General features: G+C 38.9%; 1 protein-coding gene across 1 annotated transcript in view; it reads left to right on the top strand.

Moving 5' to 3' along the window:
* Positions 1-24110, top strand: part of PINX1 (PIN2 (TERF1) interacting telomerase inhibitor 1) — an 86645-nt gene extending 62535 nt beyond the window's left edge. Inside the window, exon 7 of the mRNA XM_055300409.1 lies at positions 23230-24110. Within this exon, the coding sequence (XP_055156384.1) occupies positions 23230-23703 (474 nt within the window). The 3' untranslated portion in view covers positions 23704-24110. The remainder of the gene's footprint in view (positions 1-23229) is intronic.
* The last annotated feature ends 244 nt before the right edge of the window (positions 24111-24354 follow it).

The raw sequence follows: 24354 nt of genomic DNA, 5'->3' as shown, positions 1-24354 counted from the left end.
ATTTTTTGCTCTTTTAACCTTCAGGTTCCCATTTCTTACTTCTTTGGAATTTATTGTTAAAGAAAACTTCGAGTTCCTTGTCTTACAGAATTTTCCATATTCTGGATGTTGTTGATTTTATCTTTATAGTGTCCTTTAGTACGTTTACTTTTTTTAAAAAAAAATAATACATTCACTTTTTAAAGAAATGCTACACAAGATCGTTTTATAACATAAATTACTAATCCCTCCTGGACCCCCTGTTTATCATTAATTTTCCTTGCATGGCTCTTTACCAGGTATATGGTTCCTGCCTTTATGTGATTTACAGTGTAATCTGAAAGACTTGTAAGCTCTTCAAAATAATTAATGTCGAACATAAATAAAATATAACATCAAATACAGAATTTTTTTTTTAAGATTTTAATAATTGAGAAAGAGCAGAGAGAGAGGGGTAGAGGGAGAGGGAGGAACAGATTCCCCACTGTGCAGGGAGCCCACATGGGAGACTCAATCCCAGGGCCCTGGGAACATGACCTGAGCCCAAGGCAGATGCTTAGTGCCTGGGCATTTCTGGTATAACACAAAGTACATGTTCATGAAAAATGTCACATTTTGTAAATTCACATTAAAAACAGAGTTTATGGGGGAAAAAAAATCAGGTAACAGGTAGACTGCTAAAGTCTCTGCAGTTTTGTAACCAAGAATACACGTTTCTTACCTCCCCCCCACCTCTCTCTCTCTCTCTCTCTCTCTCTCTCTCTCACGCACACTCACACACAGAGTAATCGTTGGCTCATGAGGTAATTCACTCAGACCGGGGAGACTACTTAGGAATCTTAAAAATGTTCCAAAACAATAGAGTGTACACATTGGCTTGTAGGCACTGAGTTACTAAGGGTGGAAGTGGAGCTCTGAGCTGTGGGCCACCATTAAGGCGAACACAGAGACATGCAGTCTGCTACCAGCTGAGAACTCTTTTTGGAGAGAGCCCTGGAGGCCAGTGTTGTTGCAGATCAGTTTGGGAAGCCTAGTCTAAAAATGGAAACTAATTAGCATGTAGGAAATGCTTTGAGAGGTGTTTTCAGGGCTACTAGTTGGGGAGGGAGGTGGGGTGCAAAGAAAAGGAAGCAGGATTGGGCAAGGAGAGAAGTTGGCCTGCTATGATACAGTCACATGTCCTTAGCTGACTCCACAAGGGCCTCTTCAAAGCCACCCTAGATCTTTGACAGAAGCTGGGTTTTATGGCCCTGCATTGACCAGTCACTGGGTCCAGCCTCCCTATCCCCCAGGAGTGGGAGTGTGACCTTAGGACAGGTTCCCAGAGAGGGCTGACAGCTGAGAGTTAGCAGCTCCAACAGACTCGTTGGTCTGAAGGGTGAATTTGGGGGGCACAGCATTTGTTACCTGTGCTCATTTTAATTTCCTGAAAATAGAACCAAAGGGATCCTGCCTGTACAGCAGCCAAATGGAGAGGTTTGGGGGTTTTTCCATTTTCCTTCTGGGGGTGTGATTCTGCCCACATGGCCCTGGCTCCCCTGGCTTAGGAAAAAATCACACAGCTTCCACATTTTGTTTCCCCTGCTTATCAGAGATGGATGAGCTACTTGGCGTTAAACAGATGTCCCAGAACAGACTAGGTGAGAAGAGGAAGCAATGACACAAGGGCCTCTTCACGTTCTCATGGACTTTAGAAAATGGCCACACCATTCACAGACTTGGGCTGGCCATTAATTACCAGATTTAATTTGCCTCAAGAAAATCGCCTACAGTTTAAGGCTCTTCCCATGGTGGCACATGGTAAATTGTACCTAATTTATTCACCACCTTACTATCCCATCAGAGCATCACAAACTTACACTAAGGTTAGTTGACTACAAAACAACAGAAAGGCTGAAAAATTACTAGATTTCTCTGGCCATCAAATTCAGCTAATTACTTTTAATGACTATAGTGACAAAGAAACAAATGATTATTGTATATATACATTACAAGGCATTTTGGTTTAATGAAAATGAGGGGGGAAATGACTGGGATCATAAACTCTAAATACCGTTTTAACAAATGCTTAAATTTATGTCTTGAAAAAAAAATTATGACTTGACCTCAATAACCTAGGCTGAGGTGGGAGGGTTCTGTTTCTACACACAGAAAAGCTGACCTTCAGAAGTTACTTGACTCAAAGTACAATCCGAACATTTCATGTCCCATAGAATCTGTGCACTTTCAGTGATAAAATGGACAGCTTTATCTTTCTACTTATTATGTTCTAGATCTGCAATCCTAACCATGTAAAATCGCTTCCTCTAGTAGTATGCACAGCCCAGAATCTTTTTAGGTAACTAATTCTACCATCTGCAATTTGATATGCCTGGCCAATAAATCTAAATACTTGTCTAGCTAAGGAGAAGGAACTAGTCACAGCACTGTTTGTGTTCCTTTGTAACAATGTGTTACTCCAACCTTAAATAGGGTATGTGTGTGTATAGATGCAGATACACATACACAGGCAACCTACATTCTAAATCAGGGATTTGCAAGTGGACCTTTCAACACTGTTTTGTTCAGTGTTGTGAAAATTCAAGATTTTCTTTAATTTCTTGTTGAAGCTTGGAGTTAAAGAAACTTTGTGCCACAGGAAAAAAAAATACTGATTATTTGTTAAGAACTAATTGTAATTAGCACAGCAAATGTTTGTGTCTAAGTGAGCATCATTAAATTCCATGAGGCTACCTGAAAGCCTTTCTTTTAAGTAATTTATTTTCCTTAGCCTTAGGAATGCTTTGTAATTCAAGCTATTTTGTAATTATGTCATTTGAATAATTTATCACTGAAACACTATTGGATGAACTTTAAGAATCTTGTCTTCTGTGGACTTTGGTTCTAAAGTAAACTCTTAAGGAGGACTCTTACTTGTTAATTTGCTGGGTCATTTCTTCCCTAGAATGTGAGAAGCTTAAACCTAGCCCTAAATTAATAGAATCTCACTAATAGCTCTGTGTAGTTTAGCATATTTTTTGATGCTTGTCAGTCATTAAATTGTAATCTTAAGTAATTCCATTGGAACTGCTTTATAACAACCTGAAAATTCTGTTTTAAACTCAATCTTTAACCTAAAGAGACTTACCTTTATAAGGATTTTCTAAATAATTTTTCCCCCTTAAGATTTAAATTATAAGTAAGCTTATTATCAGGAATCAGAGTGCTGGTAGGTCTTTCTGATTGTCAAGGTTCTGTTAATTCTTATCTGAAGCCAACTGAGCCTCTAGGAAGTTCACTCAGAGGTTTATTTCTTCAAATGGCTCTCAATCTCCACAAACAGCACAGGGCTGAAATGGTTGGGTTTTGATTTGTCAGCTGTTGTTCTTTGACAAGTTTATCTTTTCTGTATCAGAGTTGTTTCAAGCAGTAGTAGCAATAATGGCAACCAGCCTCCAGTCAGTTCTGTGCCCTGACATCCAGGATTTCTGTAATTCTCATTCCAACTCTTAAAATCATATGGAGGTTCTAAGTTTTACTTGACTCGTCTTGAAGCATTTTGTGAGCCTGAACTCCAAATCACTTTTTAATACGTGCTTACACTTATTTTGTTTTGATTTCAACAACCTAGATTTGGTTGGGTTTTTATTTCTACAAACAAGAAAGCCAACTTGCAGAAGCTACTTTACTAAAGTAAAATCTAAACATTCATATCAAAGCCCTTTCTAAAAGGAGGGTAGCTTTAAATTAGAGGAATTGCTGAGTAGACTCTGGAAAGCAGTAAAGTTAGTTTTATTTCTACAGATCACTAAAGCTTGTAAATAGAGTGTAAACTTTAGATATTTACCTTATTCCAAAGTTGTTGAAGTTCTAGTTTGGAAATGGTGTGCCTATTTCTGTATGATCCTAAGAAAATCTTTTCAAAAATTTATGCTATTTTTTTAAAGTTAAATATTGACATTTCACTTAGTTAAATCAACCATTTAATTTTGGGGTGCCTGCGTGGCTCAGTCAGTGAAACATCTAACTCTTGATTTGGCTCAGGTCATGATATCAGAGTCTTGAGATTGAGCTCTGCGTTGGGCTCCTAGATTCTCTTCCTCTCCTGCCCTCCATGCCCCTTGCCTCTCTGCTTATTTATGTATGTACTCACTCTCTCTTTATTAAATTTTATTTTATTTAAATTCAGTTAATTAATGTATGGTATTAGTTTTAGAGGTAGAGGTTACTGATTCATCAGTTGTAAATAATACCCAGTGCTCGTTAAATCATGTGCCTTCATGATGTCCATCACCCAGTTACCCCATCCCCCCAACCTCCCTTCCAGCAACTCTGAGCCTGTTTCCTATAGTTAAGAATCTCTTATGGTTTATCTCCCTCTCTGATTTCGTCTTATTTTTCCCTCCTTTCTTCTATGATCCTCTGTTTTGTTTCTTAAATTCCACATATGAGTGAGATCATATAATTGTCTTTCTCTGATTGACTTATTTCACTAAGCATAATATCTTCTAATTATATCCACATTGTTGCAAATGGTAAGATTTCTTTTTTTTTTTTTTTGAAGACTGATTAATATTCCATTGTATATATATACTACATCTTCTTTGTCCATTCATCTGTTGATGGACATCTGGGCTCTTTCCATAGTTTGGCTATTGTGGACATTGGTGCTATAAACATTGGGGTGCAAGTGCCCCTTCGGATTACTATGTCTGTGTCTTTGGGTAAATACATAGTAGTGCAATTGCTACGTCATAGAGTAGCTCTATTTTTAACTTTTTGAGGAACCTCCATACTGTTTTCCAGAGTGACCAGCTTGCATTCCCACCAGCAGTGTAAGAGGGTTCCTCCTTTCTCCTCATCCTTGTCAGCATTTGTTGTTTTCTGATGTATTAATTTTAGCCATTCTTACTGGTATGAAGTGGTATCTCATTGTGGTTTTGATTTGTATTTCCCTGATACCAAGTAATAAAGTCGAACATTTTTTTCATGTGTCTGTTGGCCATTTGCATGTCTTCTTTGAAGAAATGTCCGTTCATGTCCATTTTTTGACTGGATCATTTGTTCTTTGGGTGTTGAGTTTGATGAGTTCTTTATAGATTTTAGATACTAGCCCTTTATCTGATAAGACATTTACAAATATCTTTTCCCATTCTGTCAGATGTCTTTTGGTTTTGTTGGAAATGACTATTTCCTTTGCGGTGCTTTTTATCTTGATGAAGTCCCAATACTTCATTTTTGCCTTTGTTTCCCTTACCTTTGGAGACGTGTCTAGCAGGAAGTTGTTGTAGCTGAAGTCAGAGAGCTTGCTGCCTCTCTCTCTCTCTGAAAAAAAAAAATCATTTAATTTTAGATTCTCCTCCTTATGCTCATGTCATCCCTTCTTCCCTTTTAAGAGGATAAATATATTGTTAAGGAGGCAAAGGCATGGCATTCATATTACTCTGTTTTTTAATGGATCTCAGTTACTTGGAATTGGATTGATCTTGATACATGACACATTATCATCATTGGTCACATTTTATTTTAGGCTCCTTTTTCCTTATAAAGACCTAGAACTGATACCTTATCACTTTCTTAAAATTAATAGATAAAGTTAGATGTTTATGTGTTGAACTTATGAGTGAGCCATAAACAGAGACTGTTTTCTATTGATCTGTGTTTTGAAACTATAGGATCAGGCTCAGCCTAGAGTCTTGGTTGTGACTCCTTCCAGGTAATAATCTCTCATTATTTCATCATTTTTCTGCTAAGAAATATTATTTTAATTGTTTTCTTTTTCTTTTTCCCCCCCTGCTTGAGACTTTTTATTTTTTTTTATGATAGTCACAGAGAGAGAGAGAGAGAGAGAGAGAGAGAGAGAGAGAGAGGCAGAGACATAGGCAGAGGGAGAAGCGGACTCCATGCACCGGGAGCCTGACATGGGACTTGATCCCGGGTCTCCAGGATCGCGCCCTGGGCCAAAGGCAGGCGCTAAACCGCTGTGCCACCCAGGGATCCCCACTTGAGACTTTTCTAATTCCTTCTTCTATTTAACTCGGATATTTGACCTTGTCACCCAGTAGCATTGTTGCATGACAAATGATTAAATGAATAAATAAGACAAAGTTCCTATACACAGTCCAGTTGGGAAGTCAAGATGTACATGATCAACTGGAACAAAGGCATTGGAACATATGTAATGTAGTGATGCATTCAGCTTGCAGACATTAAAGAAAGTAATATATGTGTGACATCTTAAAGGAGTAGTAGTTGGCCAGGTTGAAAGGCCTCATGAGGAGCAGAGAAGAGCATTTCCACAAAGACACAGATCCTTGAAAAAGCAAAGGGCCTTTTGGGGGACAGCTAACATACTTATATGGCTAGACTATGAAGGTGGATAGAGAGGGGCCCCGACACTTCTCCCCTGTGTTAGTCTAAAATAAATTCCTGAACTCATAACATTTCATCCATAAGTATTTTAGTACTTCAGCTTGTATGTCTAAAAGCTAAAGGACTTTTTAAAAATGTATAATTCCAAGACCATCATTATACTCTTAATAATAATCATGTGCTAACAATCAATAAGTGTTCAATTTCAGTTTTCAAAAATGTTATAGATTTTGGCTTTCTTTTTTTGAAAAAGATTTTATTTCTCTATTCGAGATGGCAGGGGAGCTAGAGAGAGAGAGAGTGCACATGGGAGTGGCAGAGGGAAGGAGAGAAGCAGACTCCCCACTGAGTAGGTAGCCAGACTCAGGGATCAATTCCTGGGGACCCTCAGATCATGACCCGAGCTGAAGGCAGACTCTTAACTAACTGAGCCACCCAGGCTCCCTCGTTTTGGCTCTCTACATTTTCTGAATCATGATCCAAATAAGGCTCACATGTAACGGTTGATACATATTTTTAAGTTTCTTTCAATCTATGGATTCCCTTCATATCTTGTTTTTTTTTTTCAATTTTAGAATAGAAATTTCCACATATCTGTTTACCCTGAGGTAATAAATAAATGATATTTTACTTTTATTTACCAGTGTTCAAGTGAAAGGTTCTCTAGCATTGTCTGAAAGTGACCAATTGAGTTTTCCTTTTTTCTATCGCTCATGGAGTGAAATATATCTGTTGTTTCAGTGTGTTACCTTTATTATTTTTATTGATGGTCAGATTTTCCATCTTTGCCCAGTAGAAGCCTCTTCAAGTAGGTTCCTGAATTCTTTTGACATGACCCTGTAGTGGTATTTCATCATTCCTTCCTACCTTGTAAGAGATTTTCCAGGCTTACTTTTTATATTTGCTGCCTCAGACTTGGAGTTATCCATTTCTTCCTGGTTCCTTTTTGTGGTAAATAATGTTTAGAGACTGTAGTCTGGGCAGTAGGTTTGCTCATTGCCATTAGGTTTGGTCTTTGTACCTAGACCTTGTTACATGGATAGAAATATATATTTTTTAATAATAAAACATATTATGAATTTATATTTGTATTACTGATTCAAATTCAGAACCATAGGACTTAACATTATATTAATCTTTTTTCTTTATTTCCCCACAATAAGAATTCTTGAAATCTATGGATTCTAGAAATGAAACCATTATACTATTATTTACTCATTTGTTTATTTCCCATTACATACATGATAGTTACAGAATAACAGAAGTAACTTGATTATCAAAACAGGTTGAGGTGTTTTTTTTGGTTCTGTTTTACCAGTTCTTTTTGTCCTCGGGGTATCCCATTAGGGTATGTACAGTCAAATTATGCTGTTTTAAAGTCATTGGAATTCCATTCTGTGTAGGTATTCAATACTAATGAATAATCAGATGTATATGTTTCATTTTATATTTAGGGATTGCTTTCTAAAACTTTAATTTTGTTATATGTTCATTGATTCTTAATTATATTCTCCATTTTTATCCTCTTGATTATATTAGAAATTATTCATCATTCTATAGTTTGAACTCTGCACAAACTTTTAAGTGGAGCCTGGTTCTAAGATCCTTCTTCACCCTGGTTATCCAACTTTCTGAATATATATAGTTCTGACGCCTTGCACATAATTGTAAAAAGAAAATAGATTGTAGGCAGTCTTAAAACTTGACATATACATACTTGGGTGATTTAAGACATGTTATTTCTCTGCTGCCTTTCGAAGATGGAAGAGTGAGATTTCTGACTAAATCTGGGAATGGTTACTACCATTTTAATAATGAGATATCTAGAGAAGAGCTAGCCTCTTCTTCCAAAGTCACTTAGCAAGCTGGTTTTCCTAACAGAATGCTTGTCTGGTACTCTTGTCACTTCTCTACCAGGTGTCTGCCAGTTTCGCATAAAATGTATGACTCATTGGTAAAAGCCCGCCCCCTTAGAACAAGGTAAATCAAAGATTTAGCTGTAAGATATAATCGAGAGAACTAACTACTCATCTTAATAGATTATGGCAGTATCTGTATGAACAGACTTTCTTAAAGCAGGTTCAGCAGAACACTAATTCCATGGGATGTCGATGAATTTTATGCCAAGAAGGGTTCCAAAGGAAATAAGTTTGGGAACTTCTGAAGTGTAACAGCTACTAGATATCTCAGATAATAGTGTACATTATGAATCAAAGGGAGGAATAGCATGAACTTGTTTTCCTAAGCTTACTTAATCATGAATCCATCCCAGTTTTTCATAAAGCAACATGCTGTATTGAAGAAGCACTGCATTAGAAAAGAAAGATGCCTCTAGATTTAGCTTTACAGGACATCCATGAGACAGGAACATGTTAACCCATACTGTACCACAGGGATCCAGTCAGCAAAATTCAGATTCTGGGACAACCCGATAGCACAAATGAGTTGGTTTCATCAATAAGAAATTGAAACAACGAAAAAAGGAATGAGAACGAATAGCCTAAAAGACAAGAGACACATTAACTAATCACAATAGATGACAAATGAACCATAATAAGAAATAACTTAAAAGACCATAAAAGCAGTGTGAACACAGACTATAAATATTTAGTGATGTGAAAGAATTTCTATTAATCTTTTTATGTGATAATAGTACTCTAGTTATGGATTTTTCTTGGAGCTGTTATCTTTTAGACATACATATTAAGACATTAATAGATGGAAGTATATCTTTGATTTGCTTTGAATTAATGGGAATAAAATTGTTAATGGTTATGTGTTGATAATGGTTAAAGCTTGGTATTGGATATTATTATTATATTCATTTTACTGTTTTCTCAACTTTTCTAGATGTTTGGAAATTTCCATGGTAATAGTTTTAAAAAGAAGACCACTAAATTTGTATTATTTTCATATTAGTTCATTAGAAATAACTGAGGCATTAGTTATTAGAAATAACTAATTTTTAATTTCCCTGCTTGGTCTAGATTCTTCTCCAGCAGTGATCTTTGTTCCCCAGCCCAAAAAGGACCAGGATTTCTAATGCATGGCTTCCTTCTTGGATTCGCAGGTGTAATTTGTTGCAGAATGAAAGAGGCCATCAGTGACCTACCTCCTTCTGTATTGGAGGGTGTGTCTCATAGCCCTGCTTGTTCCTTTGCAACATGGAAATGGAATTGGGCCCAGAAAACGCTAGTTGTGTAAATGAAGCATGGGTACCCATAGAAAGCTAGAAAGTACTCTCTCTGCAGCCTGTGGTTTATAGGCCCCTGTCAGAGCATCAACGGCAGATGGATCCTGTGCTACGTGCCCAGGAGCCAGTAGCACAAGGCAGTGAGGGGCAGGGCTCAAAGCAAGGAAAGTGGTGGTGCATTCCAACCAGAGAGGAAGTTCTTATAAAAACTTTTATCCTTGTGACTGCAGTTTTAGCAAAAAGAGATATAAAACAAATGTGTTTAAAATGGGGTGGGGGAGAGGGCAGTTTTATGTAGGCTGAAGCATTTTAAGATATATTAAAAACCTCAGCTCTTTTCTCTATTTTATACCCCTTCCCCTTCCTCCCACCCTCCCTCCAATCTCAAGCTGCTCACCCACCCGCGCACCCCCACCTCTACCCCCCGGGCCTTAGACTAGTTTAGTTTATTGCCAGTCCTGGTGCTGTCTGCTCTGGAAAGTAGCAGGAAGAGCTGATAAGGTGCTGAGGACAGAAATCTCTGGCCTTATCTCTCTCTAGCACATGGTGCCGAGAGTGCATCCTTTTCCTGTCCTAGGACAAGAGACATAAACCGACCAGCTCCTGGCAGCAGGGACTTCAAACAGGGATTGGGGGCCTTCCTCTACTTTCTATAAGAGCCAGAAAGGAGAAAGTGGGTCATTGCTTTTTTGAAAGTTGTTTTAATACAGTAAAAATTTATATCGTCTTATAGTTAACAAACCTAATTTAGAATAAAACGCTCTTTAAAAAGAAGAAGAAAAAAGTGGAGGGTGAAGGGAAGGACTACCAGAACAACCCAAGAGTTGTAAGTCACTGGACTGTTTTGTTTGGTTAGACTTTTGCCAGGGCATAGGTTTGGACTGAAAGGATTAGATTTATTTGGCTTTTTGTTTGTTGACAGATCAAGCAAATGGTTTTGAGAGCTTTTGTGATAATAAGAAATTGACACACAGATGGCCCAGTGTTGGAAGAAAAGAGTGAAATATTGGCTCATTTTTCCTTCTATCCTTCTATCCTGCCAGGAAAACAGAAATGACATTCTCTGCCAGATTTTCATCCTGTGATGTAATGAAAATAGGATGAAGAGGAACCTTCCTTTGGGTTAGAGCATGGCCATGGTTGGTGAGAAGGCAATGCTTCGCCTCTCATGTTATAGTTTGAAGGGGCACCAGTGATGTGCATCTGGGCATTACCATCTCCCTCTGGGTCCTCTTTGAAGCCTCACCAGGTGAAGCGGGAAGAATGACATCATTCTGAATCATCTGGATCCTCAGCACCCAATTTGCACCTTAGGACTTTACAGTATTGAGGAGACCGGGCTTAATACTTTGTTACCATTTTTGGAAGAAATTTTCACTGGACACTTCTGACAGCCAGTTGCTGGAATTCTAAACGTTAATGACAAGTTTAAGAATTGTGTATATTATATAATAGTGAAGGCCTGATTTTATTCTTGAAAGCTTAGTCTCCTGACTCTAAGTGCTGTGAAATTATCAAGGTTATGTGGTAGAATGTTAGAATTTTAATGGACCTTAAAAACCATAGCTGTTTTTTTCCAACTCCGCAGAGAGCCCTCGGAGTTTCTCCAGAGATACGTCGGGGGCCTTTCCAGGGGAGAGGAGGTTTAGGACATGAGCTTTCAATTTCCCTAGCCCCACCTTAGCCACAGTTCTGATGTGTTACCTATTGGCCTTTGTTTAAGATTCCATTTGAAGAATGACACACAGTGCAAAACTGTGTTTGAGAAAAGTCACTCAGTAGCCATCCTTCCTCATTTTGCAAATGACTTATTGTGAGGCCAGTGACTTGTCTAAGATCACACATTCTGTCAGATGTGAGTCCAATTTTTGACACTTAGGTGATTGCCACTTGCCCTACATTGAATCATCACCTTTCTTTCTTTTGGTAGCTAATACTTTATACCGCTGCCCCTCACAGTGTGGTCACAGACCAGCCCATGGCAAGGACAGAGTTAGGGTAGGTTAAAGATGCAGTGAAATGCTGGGACACCTGCATGTTTATAGCAGCAATGTCCATAATAGCCAAACTGTGGAAGGAGCCTCAGTGTCCATCGAAAGATGAATGGATAAAGAAGCTGTGGTCTATGTATACAATGGAATATTACTCAGCCATTAGAAACGACGAATACCCACCATTTGCTTTGATGTGGAGGGACCTGGAGGGTATTATGCTGAGTGAAATGAGTCAGTCGGAAAAGGACAAACATTATATGGTCTCATTCATTTGGGGAATATAAAAATTAGTGAAAGGGAATAAAGGTAGAGGAGAGAAAATGAGTGAAAATATCAGTGAGGGTGACAAAACAGAGACACCTAACTCTGGGAAATGAACAAGGGGTAATGGAAGGGGAGGTGGGCGGGGGGGGGGGTTGGGTGACTGGGTGATGGGCACTGAGGGGGGCACTTGGTGGGATGAGCACTGGGGGTTATGCTATATGTTGGCAAATTGAACTCCAATAAAAAAATTAAAAAATAAATAAAATAATTAAGGGAAAAAAAAGAAGTTAGGGTAGGCATCGGAAACTTTTATAGCTTGATACTAAGTTTCATAAATAAGAACTTGTGTTTCCTATGTCTTTTTAAAATTTCACCTTCCCAGTATTAAATATTTTATTGTATTGTATTCTATGTTACTGTATACTGTATTTTATTTACTTAGTAAATAGTCGTGGTCTATGTATAAGTCTCCTTCCACAATGGACTGGAGATTTTAAAAAGAAAAATAGTTGGCCCTTCACCCCTGATAGTTTGAGAAGCACTGTGCAACAGGGCATTGAATTTCCACAGAGGTGGAGCCACTTTGGGGCAGAAACAGGAAGCAGGTCTTATTTTTATAGAACCTTTTTAGATTCCAACCAGGTAGGGAGGAGGCATTACTTGTTCTTTTTTGCTTAAACTTTTAATATATTATCATTCTTCCTTACCAAATAAAAATAATTATTATAGCCTACATAAAAATAAGAGATTATATGTTTAATATGTATAATAGCACAGAAGAGTTGTGTATTTAATAGTAGTAATGCTTACATGCTATGAGCTCTTTAAAATTGTGATCTCCATATAATCAGTTAGGGGTTTGTTGAAAGGTGTTTTTTTGTTGGTTCTTATCATTTAGTTTTTCTTTATTCTAAAAACAAATTCTTCCAATGTATTTTTTTTTATTTTAATTTTTTTGGTGGTGGGAAGACCACTTACCTGAGATCTACCACTGTCTCATTTTTTATTGTTATTTTTTAGTCTGTCTGCCTTGGGATAGGAGACAGACTATCTTATCTGGGTACCAACTCTGGTCAGGTAAATAGTAGCTGCTTGGTGGCTGTTCATGAGGGACAAGATGGCCAAATCATTGGACCTGAGCCTTTCAAGATTGCATTTTTGTGTCATTTACTTTTATTACTTGCTTCATGAGTTTACAATTTTATTTAGTCTTACTAGTAACTTAAATGTCCTTTAAATATAGAATTATTTACCCTACCACATTTACTCCTAAGAAGTATATGTTTTTAATTATTATTTTGATTTCTGGTCAATTAAAAAGTATAGAAAGGTTAACTTTACATAATACACAAGAACTAAGGGAAGAAACTTTGTTAGTGACTTCATTTACGTAATTTATCTTTCTCTTAAAAATAATCTTGACTATTCCAGATAACTATTCCTATTCTAATCCCAGTTTGAAAATACTAGATTCTCTGAGTTCTTCAGGAAATGCTATGCTTTCTATAATAGGTAGCCTAAGTTTGAGTTTTCATGATTTCTAAACAATTTTCAAGTCTTCTGTGGCATAAAGATGGAAGAGACAGATCCTCTGGTAGCCTCTGCTTCTGTTCTTTACGATTTAGATACTAGCTTTCAACTATGGGTAAAAGCTATTTGTCCTGCCTCCAGTGAGCAGCAAAGAGAACCAGTTGACCTAGAATTATAAAATATAGTCAGTTTGGGTTATTTTTAGACTTCATTCAAAGAACTTGGTGTCTATGTCACATTGATCATTTCTAACTTTGGAGGAGCCTCATTTATCTTATAAGGGCTAGTATGTTGTGAAATGTTGTCACATGAGTCACTGCAACTTTCCAAGCCTTAGGACCTTTCAGGGAGGCAGGAAACCTGCTCCTTTTTTCTTTCCTCTCTTTTCCCCCAGAGGCTGTATGACTCTTGTCAGTAGTTTTGATGTCAGTTACTTGAGAAGTTGTTGCCATAGAGAACCATCCTTTTAAAACATGTTTGTGTTGGCTTTTCTTAATGAATGGTAATTGGAGCAGCTGATAAGGCAAAAGGAGAAAAGAAGAAATGAACAGCTTTGTTAGCATTGGCCTTAATATGAGGAATTTGGGATTATTTGTATTGCTCTACTGTTGTCCAGTGCAGAACAAGATATTTTGTCCCTTCCAATTCTCCATTGTCTTCTCTGAGATGTCCAGTTAATTTGTCTGAGTTTGTAAATTGCAAGCAAAGTTATTAGAAAGATATCTCTTTAAGACTATAGGGTGTTGAAAGTTCACTTTGATATATATGATCAAACTTTTTTTGATATATGATAAAACTTTCACCACCAAACTTTGTCCTTGTCTACTATCTTTTGCTGCTTGAAATCAGACCTCAATAAGCAGCCTCTCTGCCATTCACTGGCATTAATTCAGGAAGTGAAGGACACTGAGAATTACCATCAAACTCAAAGCCCCCCAATTCCATATATATATGTGTGTGTATATGTATGTGCATACCTCAAAAGCATCTAACACTTTCAAAAAGCAAATACTTCATAATAAATTGACTCATTTGTCCAGCAAATACTTGCTTAGCATCTATTATGTTTATTTATATACTAGAGAGAAAACAAACTTCCACAAATTCTTTACTGATGAAATTCAAAACATTATTTATGGACGCTGATATTTGAAATTCACATAATTTTCACAAGTCATGAGATAGTCTTTTGATTTTTTTCCCCCTAACCATATAAAACGTAAAAACCTTTTTTTAAAAAAAAAATATTTTTATTTATTTATTGAGAGAAGAGTGGGAAGGTGCAGAGGGAGAAAGAGAATCTGATGTAGACTCCGTGCTGAGTGCAGAGCGCAAATTAGGGCTCAGTCTCCCAACCTTATAATCATGACCTGAGCCGAAATCAAGAGTCAGACACTTAACTAACTGTGCCACCCAGGTGCCCTTAAAATGTAAAAAACCTTTTTTTTTTTTTTAAAGATTTTATTTATTTGACAGCAAGAGAGAACACACACAGGAGAGTGGGAGAGGGAGAAGCAGGCTCCCACCAAGTACGGAGCCTGATGTGAGACTCGATTACAGGATCCTGAAACCATGACCTGAGCTGAAGGCTCACACCTAACCAACTAAGCCACCCAAATGCCCTGTAAAAACCTTTCTTTAGTTTGTGAGGTGTTCAGAGATCAGCAGGCTGGATTTGGCCTGTGGGCCATAGTTTGCCAACCCTTTTGCAGACAGCGCTCTCTTGGAACCCCTGCACAGTGGGCTTCTAACACGTGCCATGGGTTCCTAGAGTCTGTTTGTATCTGCACACTTGGCCACCTGTCCCCCAAAATACACAGTGTCTGTAGGTGCTTTCCAGTTGAGTTGCTGCATAATTCTGCCAATATTTTTTATTTTTAACCCAACTTTTAATCAAAATTTCTTTTCAATCAGGGTGAGTTTTTTGTTTTTAACTCTAAAAGCAGTTGTGGGGCAGCCAGGTGGCTCAGCAGTTTAGCGCCTGCCTTCGGCCCAGGGCCTGATTCCGGGGACCTGGGATCGAGTCCCACGTCAGGCTCCCTGCATGGGGCCTGCTTCTCCCTCTGCCTGTGTCTCTGCCTCTCTCTCTGTCTCTGTGTCTCTCATGAATAAATAAATAAAATCTTTTATAAATAAAAACAAACAAATAAATAAAAGCAGTTGTGTTTCCCTGGCAGATTCCTCATATTGGTTAAAACTGAAACTTTGTTTAGCCTAACTCCAGATGTGAATGATGAAGATCTTGAAGGGAAAAAAAAAAAAAAAAAAACACAAGACTTCACACTAAATAAACTTTTTGTGAATGCAGAGGCAGTTCTTTGTCAGTAAATCACTAAATGTTTTCAATTATATGGAAACCACAAAGGTACATTTGGAAAGCAGGAAGAGAAGTGCCGGCACAATGGCACAATTCCTGCTTTCTGATTAGCAGTATTGATCACTGTTTAGCTTAACCTTTGGAGACAAACTCATTTTGATGACTGTCTAGAATCAGAGGCTTTCCCAGGTTATATCTTTAGCTCAGGATGCAACATAGGCTGTACCCTTAATAACTTGCAACTGGAGCTTATAGTGGAACTTCATCCAGTGTTTCTTTCAGAATAAGGTCCTACTTTTGCCTCTGATAGGCCCTAGAACTTTCTTGCTGTCCAACCTTTTCTTTTGATGACAAGAGCAATTCAGCCCATGCAGGCTGTTCTTTTAATTTAATTTGTTCAGCCAGTCTCACAGAGTGCATGTGACAATTCTCATACAACACAGCACCTATGGTTTTTCTTTCCCGATTTACTTATCTCCTGGGAGGTGACTATGGTAACGTGGAGTAATAGACCAGAGGAGAAGTGTGCATCGGCTGACTGAACTCCCTGCATCACTAAGGACCATAGAGGGTAACTGGGTGATCACTCTAAAAGGCACTCAACTGTACCTTGCAGTAATTAAAGAAGCAGTGTGTACCATGAGGCATGGTGACATTTGATGAAAAGGAAATGGTTTCATCTGGATGGGAAGAATGTATACTACAAAATGCAGACTCCTTCCTACCCTTCCAAGCACCTTCTAGTCATTAGGCTTGCCTGATATGCAGACAAATTTATACCAATAAACACAAAGCTTGTGGCTCAGTGGGTAGCAGTGGGAGTATCTCCCAGCCTTGATCCACTTGGACTTGGTGTCTTAGTGCTTTCCTTGAGCACTTACCAGGCGATTGTTCCTCCTTGGAGAGTGAACCAAATATAAATGAAATAGAAACAATCTCTGCCCTCAAGGAACTTAACATTTTCTTGGGAAGATGCTTACACAGCAAATTGTGCAAAATCAGAAAATAGAAGTAACTAATTAATTGCTAGCCACAGACAGACAAGAGAGGATGTTCCACAAGGGATCAGGCTTGTTGAAGGAGGGAATTTTACGCTCCATCTTCAAGAAGGTGATGCCCCTGGCTATGTATAAAGGATCTGCAGAAATATCATAGGCCCGCATAATGAGTGACTCCCATCAGCCCATTCTGCTCCATCTGTTGGCAGAGGGTTTAGTGCATACAAATCTAGCAGTGCCTTCATCCTGATAAGTGATGAAATTACTTCATGACTTTATTTCTGTCCAAAATGAATGGGTGCAATTTCTACACCCCAGGAGTACATCAAGACATAATTGGTATTTGTCAGAGCTGTCCTGCTGAAAAATTTGGAAAAGATACAAAATGTTCTTTCAAACCACTCACTTGCCAGGCTTTCTTAACTTTTCACAGACTAATCCAACACAAGCTGACAAGAGGAGAGTAGAAGCAAGCATTTGTTCATCACAGGCAACAGCTGTCAGAGCTAATAACTCCAGTTGCTAAACCATTACTTTTGAGCTCTGGGGTGTCTACTTTTTCTTTCAATGAGGAAAGAAGGTTCATTGAAGGATTACTGTTACAGCATGATCTCTTGTGTTTTAACATGGAAATCAAAAGGCTTCAACCATCTTGTCACTTAAGATCAGCAGTGACATATGATAAAGGCCTGTGAGCTGAAAGGCTTTTACCTTTGAAACCCCATCATTGGACTAATCTGCTATCATAAGTTAAGATTTTTTTATACTTAGAGTGTGTTTGCCCCAGACACCTCACTGAATTCTCAACCCAAACTGCTCTGTTTTCCTGCCCTGAAAAATACTAACAACATTCTTCAGAGAACAATAGAGAATCCTCTTTATTTGGGCATTTTGCTGTTAATCTTACTATACATGTTTGAAAGACACAGAAGATTCTGAACCAAGAAGTGCTTGAGCAGATAGCTCATTGAGCTGCAGAGTCTCTGGAGAGAAATAACTGAGGGAAACAACAAACTCACAATTCTGTGGATATTGAAGAAAAATTGACATGCATAGTTGTAGGCATCTTTCAGACACCTGAGATGATTGTGGAATATTATAATTGATGTCCCAAGGATCTCTCTCCACAAGGTCTTGTTTCCTTTGCATCCCTCTGCCCTGCAAACCCCAATCCCAGTGGTAATTCAGAATGTCAAAGATGGGTTTAGGTCCTAAGATTCTCCAGCTCTCAGGATGGCACAAAGTGTATAGGCTTGAACCACTAGAATCTAACTGTTGCTGATGAGAAAACAGAGACAAAGCAAGTTAACAATAGGAGGGACTGACTGCCCACCTCACTAAATAATCACTGTATTGGAGGTGTCTGGGTGGAAGTCCTAAGACATCGATCCATGAGGGAGTCTTGCCTTAGGTGGAAGGTTGGACTTGACTTTTACTTCCTGCTTCAAAACCCTCAGACTTTGCTAAGTGAATTTACATGCTACTTTGACTAATTATAAAACTCGTCAGCCTGGCTTTGGGCTATTTTTTATTTATATAAACTGCAAACTAGATAAGCAGTGTTTTTTCTGTTTAGAAAGTAGTACCTATTTCTGATGATCTTTTTTTCTACACGAAGCTTTTGCATCAGTTACTTTCTGCCCTCTGTCAGTTGAGCATGGATCTTTGTCCATGGATTATATGACCAGCTGCTATACAAATCTAAAGAGAGAATCAGTGATAAGTGAGTCTGTGTGACACAGGCTAAAAGTTAGGATGCCGTGGTGGAAAGAGAAAGGACATCATGTCTGGCAGCCTTGGATCTGAGTCCTCCTGCTGCCAGATCCTACCACAAGACCTGCAGAATGATGCTCCTCAGGTTGCTGTGAGGGTCACATGGGCTGACTTAAGATAATAAGTGACTGGCATGTTGAAGGTGTCTAAGAAATGATGGCTGCTTTCTTCAGTACATCCAGGTATGGCCACATTGCGTCAAGTTTTCCTTCTGCGATTGAGTGGAGCATTCCCACAGTGCCTTTCTGACTTTAAAGCATTGAGGTTCAGGACACCTGGGTGGCTCAGTGGTTGAACGTCTGCCTTAGGCTCAGGTCTTGAACCCAGGGTCCTGGGATTGAGTTCTGCATCTGGCTTCCCACAGGGAGCCTGCTTCTTCCTCTGCCTATATCTCTGCCTTTTCTGCCTTTCTCTCTGTGTCTCTCATGAATAAATAAATTAAGTCTTAAAAAATTATAAAAGAAAATAACACATTGAGGTTCTGTGAAGTGAGGAACAAGCCTCCTGAGTTCTAACCCACAGAATATTTCTTGTTTGGGTAAAAATTCAGACCTTAGCCATCATTTGGGAAAACTGATTACCAGATTTTTTTTTTTTTTTAAACACATAAGCTCAGAGAGAAATGAGAAGACTGAGGTTTTTCTGGGGACAGACCATACTAACTCATGAAACAACTCAAGAAACTGTTTCACTTTATATTTTCAAAAGAGTAGCTTCTAAAATACTTGTAAAATATTTCAAAACTAAATGTACCCTTGGGTCTTTCTGAGTGACAAAAAGGAAGGCATTACGGTGGATATATTACAAATTTAGGGAGAGGTTTGTTTTAAAACTGCTTTGTTATTCCCTTACTGTTTCCCCCCCCCCCCCCTCGTTCACGGACCTCTTTCTTTGAAAAGCTTCTTCATCTTAGGTATCCCGCTTTGTCCTGAACATGCATGGTTACTTCGGACGCGTCCCTGCCCGATGTGAACTGACAGGAGACTGTGGTCAGCACAAAGGCTGGGGGGATTGCACGTGACGGAGCCCAGCTCCCACAGATGACGGTGCTACCTGTATCCTTCACTAGACCCAAGTGAAAGCCTGCATTTCTCCTTGGACTTAGCGTTACTAGGCAGCTATTCAAACTCTTGGCCCACTCAAGCCGGGACTTGAAGGCATAAAAGCCAAGAGAGAGGTTGCCCATTATTCATTCCAGAGGCGCACCACAGTTTTGATTCCAGTCAGGTAAAATCATTAACACATCCCCCATGCTCTCTGCCTTTGGAGAACACAAATTTAGGGTATGTAAAGGCTCAGTGGAGATCCTGCATTGGGCAGGATCAGTGCCTTTGAAACCCCATCAGTTGAAGGATCAGTGGAGATCTTCAAGCCAAGGCATAGAAAAAGAACCTTCAAAATTGTTAAGTACAGAAAGAGAATTTATTATCATTTTTAAAAGTTATAGATTGTTACTACCTTTCTTAGAGGTATTTGGGATGATTTCCAGGATATAGGTATAAAACAGATTCATCCTCCAGTTAATAGTTGCTCCAGTTTTTTGCTTTTATTGATTTTAGCCTCTATATAGTGTCTGTTGTTTTAAACAAATTCTGAACAGCTCTTCAATACAAATAGTATTTGGCTCTTTCAGCTCTTCCAAATGATATTACTGGATCTACTTTTCGGCTACATGCTTTCTTACAGGTGGTGTAGAAATGTTTTTTTCTGTGAGTACACTGTGGGAACATTGGTCTCACTGAGGCATCTTGGCTTGAGAGTTGGGGTGGTGATTTTCTGTGAACAGAGTTCATCTCTTCTGCTGCTTATACTGCCTCCCTGTACCTTCTCTGCTCTCTTCTGTCACAGGAATGGCCATCATAAATGTCATTTCAGAGACGAGTAAATTGTAGACCCTCAAGGGACCTTAGAAGTGACCTTGTTTAACCTACTTTGACTTGATGGTAGCCAACTGAGGCCTAGAGAGGCTATGGGATTCACCTAAGGACCTGCATTAGTTAATAGCAAGAATTAGGGAAAGAAAAAAAAAACTTTCCTGAATTTCTAGGCTTAGATCAAATGTTTAGTAAGATGATTAGCTAATCATACCTCCCTTTGTAGTATTTTGTATGGAACTGGAAGTTTTCAAGCTATTTGTAATTTATTTGGCTAGTTTTTAGAACACTGCTAGCAAATTAGTGCATTCTCAAAAGTTTACAAAGTCGTAGACGAAGTCACATGTGGCATTACAGATTTTTTTTGAGTTTGTATTATATGATTAATGAAAATGTAGAGCAATGCAAGTTGTCTCTATTTTAAATGACTAGGAAGTCATTTGCTTTTCTCAGTACATTTTCACGTTGAAGTAAATCCAAACATGAAAAAGTTTTCATTTTCTTAAAAAGGTGTACATCTTTTATATTCATGGCCAAGAATATAGAATACGGGGATTACAATCACTATAGTAAAACTAGGTTTATGCTGTGTAAAATCATAAAATAGGAGCTTATGAAGTAGGAGTCCTGGGCACTACTCTTAAAACTATCAGATCTGCAACTGATTACTGCTGTTTCCATGGTTTTTTAAACAGACACATACATTCCTACCATGTGGGAGGGTAGCTGCCCTTGGCAGTAAATGGCCTTCAGCAAGCCATTGTTTTGCCTACACTTTCCTTGAGATCAATAGGATTTGGGTGCTGGCACCTCTTGATTGTCTCCATGCCCTGCTAAGCTTGGTGTGCAGTGGCCCGTGGTTATTAAAATCCTTATCACCATAAGGAGTTGATTATGAGCATAGTTATTTTCTGGGATTAGAGAGGCCTGCTGAATTCAACAAGTGACTCAAAAATAGTTTTATATTTCCTAATAATTAAAAGTGTGATTAATACGAGCAATTAGTTCCTGTGATTTAACTGTTCAAAGAGGGAATTCAGGAAGTAAAAATACATAGGATGAGCAAGGTAAGGAGCCATAGGATATAATTTAAATTTAAGTTCCTCAGACATCAGAAGAGTTGGCCCACATAAGATAAACTCCTTTCAATGCCATGAAACTAAATGAGACCTGTTTTACATAAATGGGCCACCTTACCTTCACAGAAGGTCTGCTGTCTGGGTGTGGCTGTGTGCCCTTAAATGGCGGGCAAGAGGATTCTTGTCCATTAAACTGGGATTAGCTAGCACCAAGAGACCTTGAGATTTTTCATTCTATGCAGAATTTCAGCTTTTTCAACATTTAAGAGTGAAAAGACAAGTGACTTTTTTTTCCCCCTCCTGGGGCAGCTGTATTTAAAATTTTTTTTGCGTGAAATTACCTGATGGGATTATAGCCAGAATTGAATGCTGATAGGTAACATTTGAACTTTTTTCCAAGGCTTAGTTGGTTTGTTCCATATGTTCTGCATTTTACATTTTGAAATTTTAAAAATTGACCACATGATTTTGTGTTTTTAGCCCAAAATGTGATTTGTGTTAATTGGATACGTTGTGATGTTGTTGACAAGGTACCTTTTCGTGAGAACTCTCTGGGGGCAGTGACCACTCAAGGCCCAATTGTTCATTGATGGAATATTGATTCTTCTGGGGTTTCAGAAAGGATGCTACATGGATTCCACTGAGCTGGTTTTTGGGTTCTGTATCAAGAAAATGCATGGTCCATTTATATGTTGGTTTGTAATAAAGTTAGCTGCATAGGCAGATCTTTACTTGACAAGTTGAGAATAATTTGTAGAATCCTAATTTAGTAACGAATCTATTCAGAAAACCCATTTTGCACTCTCCCAATGTGAAAGGATCAATCAATCTTCTGTGCAAATAAGTAAATATGAAGGAAGAAGCTAGGTAATTATGAAAACCCAAGCTTAGAATTATTGTCTAATGACTCAGTTAGTTTAAAGGTATCTGTGGGCATAGTTACTCTGGACATTGACTTGACTTAAAGCATAGTCTTCATCTTGTAGGTACTTACTTTTCTCTCACAAGTTTTCATCATCTTACTGCCAGCCAGCCACAACCCATATGATGATAGTGGCATTTCATTTTTTATCCCAGCCTGTTGAGTTAGGAATTTTCTCACTTCTAAAGCCTTATAGCTGAATACATTTATTTAAAATTAAAATGTAAACCTCAATTCCAGCTGTTAATGAGTGAGTAATTCCTTACATTTGGAAACAAGACTAATACAGCCATGAGTGTCTAGTCCATGTTAGAGTAGGGATGGGGCCATCTCCCTTCTCCCCACCCCTAGCCGAGAGAAGAAGGGTTCCCCATGCTAACCTGTGGGTGGAGAAGGAACACTTGGACTTCAAACCTTGATGTGATCTCTTCTGGGTGAGGAGACAGGTGTTTCTGACATACCAGGTTCTGGATTGGCATTGGGCTCCTGTTACAGGAAGGGTTAACATATGCATGTGTCATCTTTGCTTCTAGGTCAATGCACAGAGACTTGTGTAATCCATAACAGAGCTGAAGTGTAGGTATCCAACAAAATCAAAGAGCTGGAGGACTTCAATGTCCTTGTTTTTTTAAGGGAGATTCTGGGTACTTAGTCATCAGTTCTAACATTGTTGCTAAGGAGCTGTTTACTCAGTATTCCATGTAGGTGACTTGCCAGCTCACTTATAAAGTTAGCTTCTGTTTGAATACATGTAGTATTCAGCCAGTGTCTAGCCACCTTGTTCTATGCTTTGCAGTTCAGCTCTCTCAAAGTGAGGGACAAAGAGACAAGGTGGCAGCTGGGCAGTCAGCCTGGCTGCCTCCTGAGTGCAAGTAGCTCCTTGTGCATCCTCTGGGATGCTGTGAGGAATAGGCAGTTGATGCTTAATTGGTTTCACTTTTTTCCCCCACCTTAGGATGATTCCAGCCCTGCCACTCCAGATGGGAACACATCCTCCACTACAACGACCAGTGCCTTCACCATCCAGGAGTACTTTGCCAAGCGGATGGCAGAGCTAAAGAACAAGCCACAGGTCATAGCAGCAGGGCCTGACTTTGCAGAGACCCAAATGGAAAGAAAAAAGGGAAAGAAAAGAAAGAAAGAGGCAAAAGATAGAAAAGTGGAGACTTACACCGTACCCAAGGCCAAGAAGAAGAGACACCAAGTTGAGTGGCAGCTTGGAGACCCTTGTTGGGACAAGAATTCTGGTGTTTCTGCCAAAAATGGAGAAGATTGTGTGTGGCCACCTCATGTCCAGGACATTACCCTAAAGTCCAAGAAAAGAAGAGAAAAGAAAAAGCTACAAAACCAAGTTGAAGTAGCTGTGGACGCTACATTACATGACACACCTGTGAAGAAGAAGAAGAAAAAGAAGAAAGGTTCCGAATAAATTCTCTTGAGCTGGGGCCTTCCAGCCACTAAAGCTGTCGGGCCCTGTGTGCAAACCCTTTTGGATTGAAGTCAGAGCAGAGTTCACCCGAGAGAGTTTGTGCACATCTTTTGACATGCCCGGGGGTTGCCGAGTCTTGCCCTCTTACCACAGTTTTCCTACCACATCTCTGGAGAACTTTCTAATGTCCCAAATCATGGCTCTCATAAACAAATATATTTCTTGTTAGACTGCAAGCCCTTCAGCATGAGTGTTGATTCATTTGTATATGAAAGCATCGTTATGTGTGTATGCACGTGTGTGTGTAGGTTTGTCATAGTCTATATTTGCTCTTGATTTCTTTCAGTAACAATGAATTGTGCTTCCTTCTCAAGGACTTAGTCTAATTAAAGGATTAAGAGGCAATAGTTTGGATTCAGATAGTTCTTTTTGTTCTATAGCCAACCGTACATTTTTGCCAAGCAGGTATTATATGATTACATTCTCAAATCAGAGTGTTTTTGGTTTTGATGAGGAAACTTTTAATATCCTCTCTTCCACTGAGTGGTGGTGGCTGTGTGTTTGGAGGTCTTCTCTAGGAGGCCTCCAACCAGCCATTCCTCACTGAATGTGGGCAGTCAGATCGGTTCCCATGTGCTAGTGCTCAGGGAC

This window comes from Nyctereutes procyonoides, unplaced genomic scaffold (genome assembly GCF_905146905.1).
Source record: "Nyctereutes procyonoides isolate TBG_1078 unplaced genomic scaffold, NYPRO_anot_genome, whole genome shotgun sequence".
Classification (NCBI taxonomy): Eukaryota; Metazoa; Chordata; class Mammalia; order Carnivora; family Canidae; genus Nyctereutes; species Nyctereutes procyonoides.
Note: the sequence above shows the minus strand (reverse complement) of the source record. Positions and strands in the feature narration are given on the sequence as shown.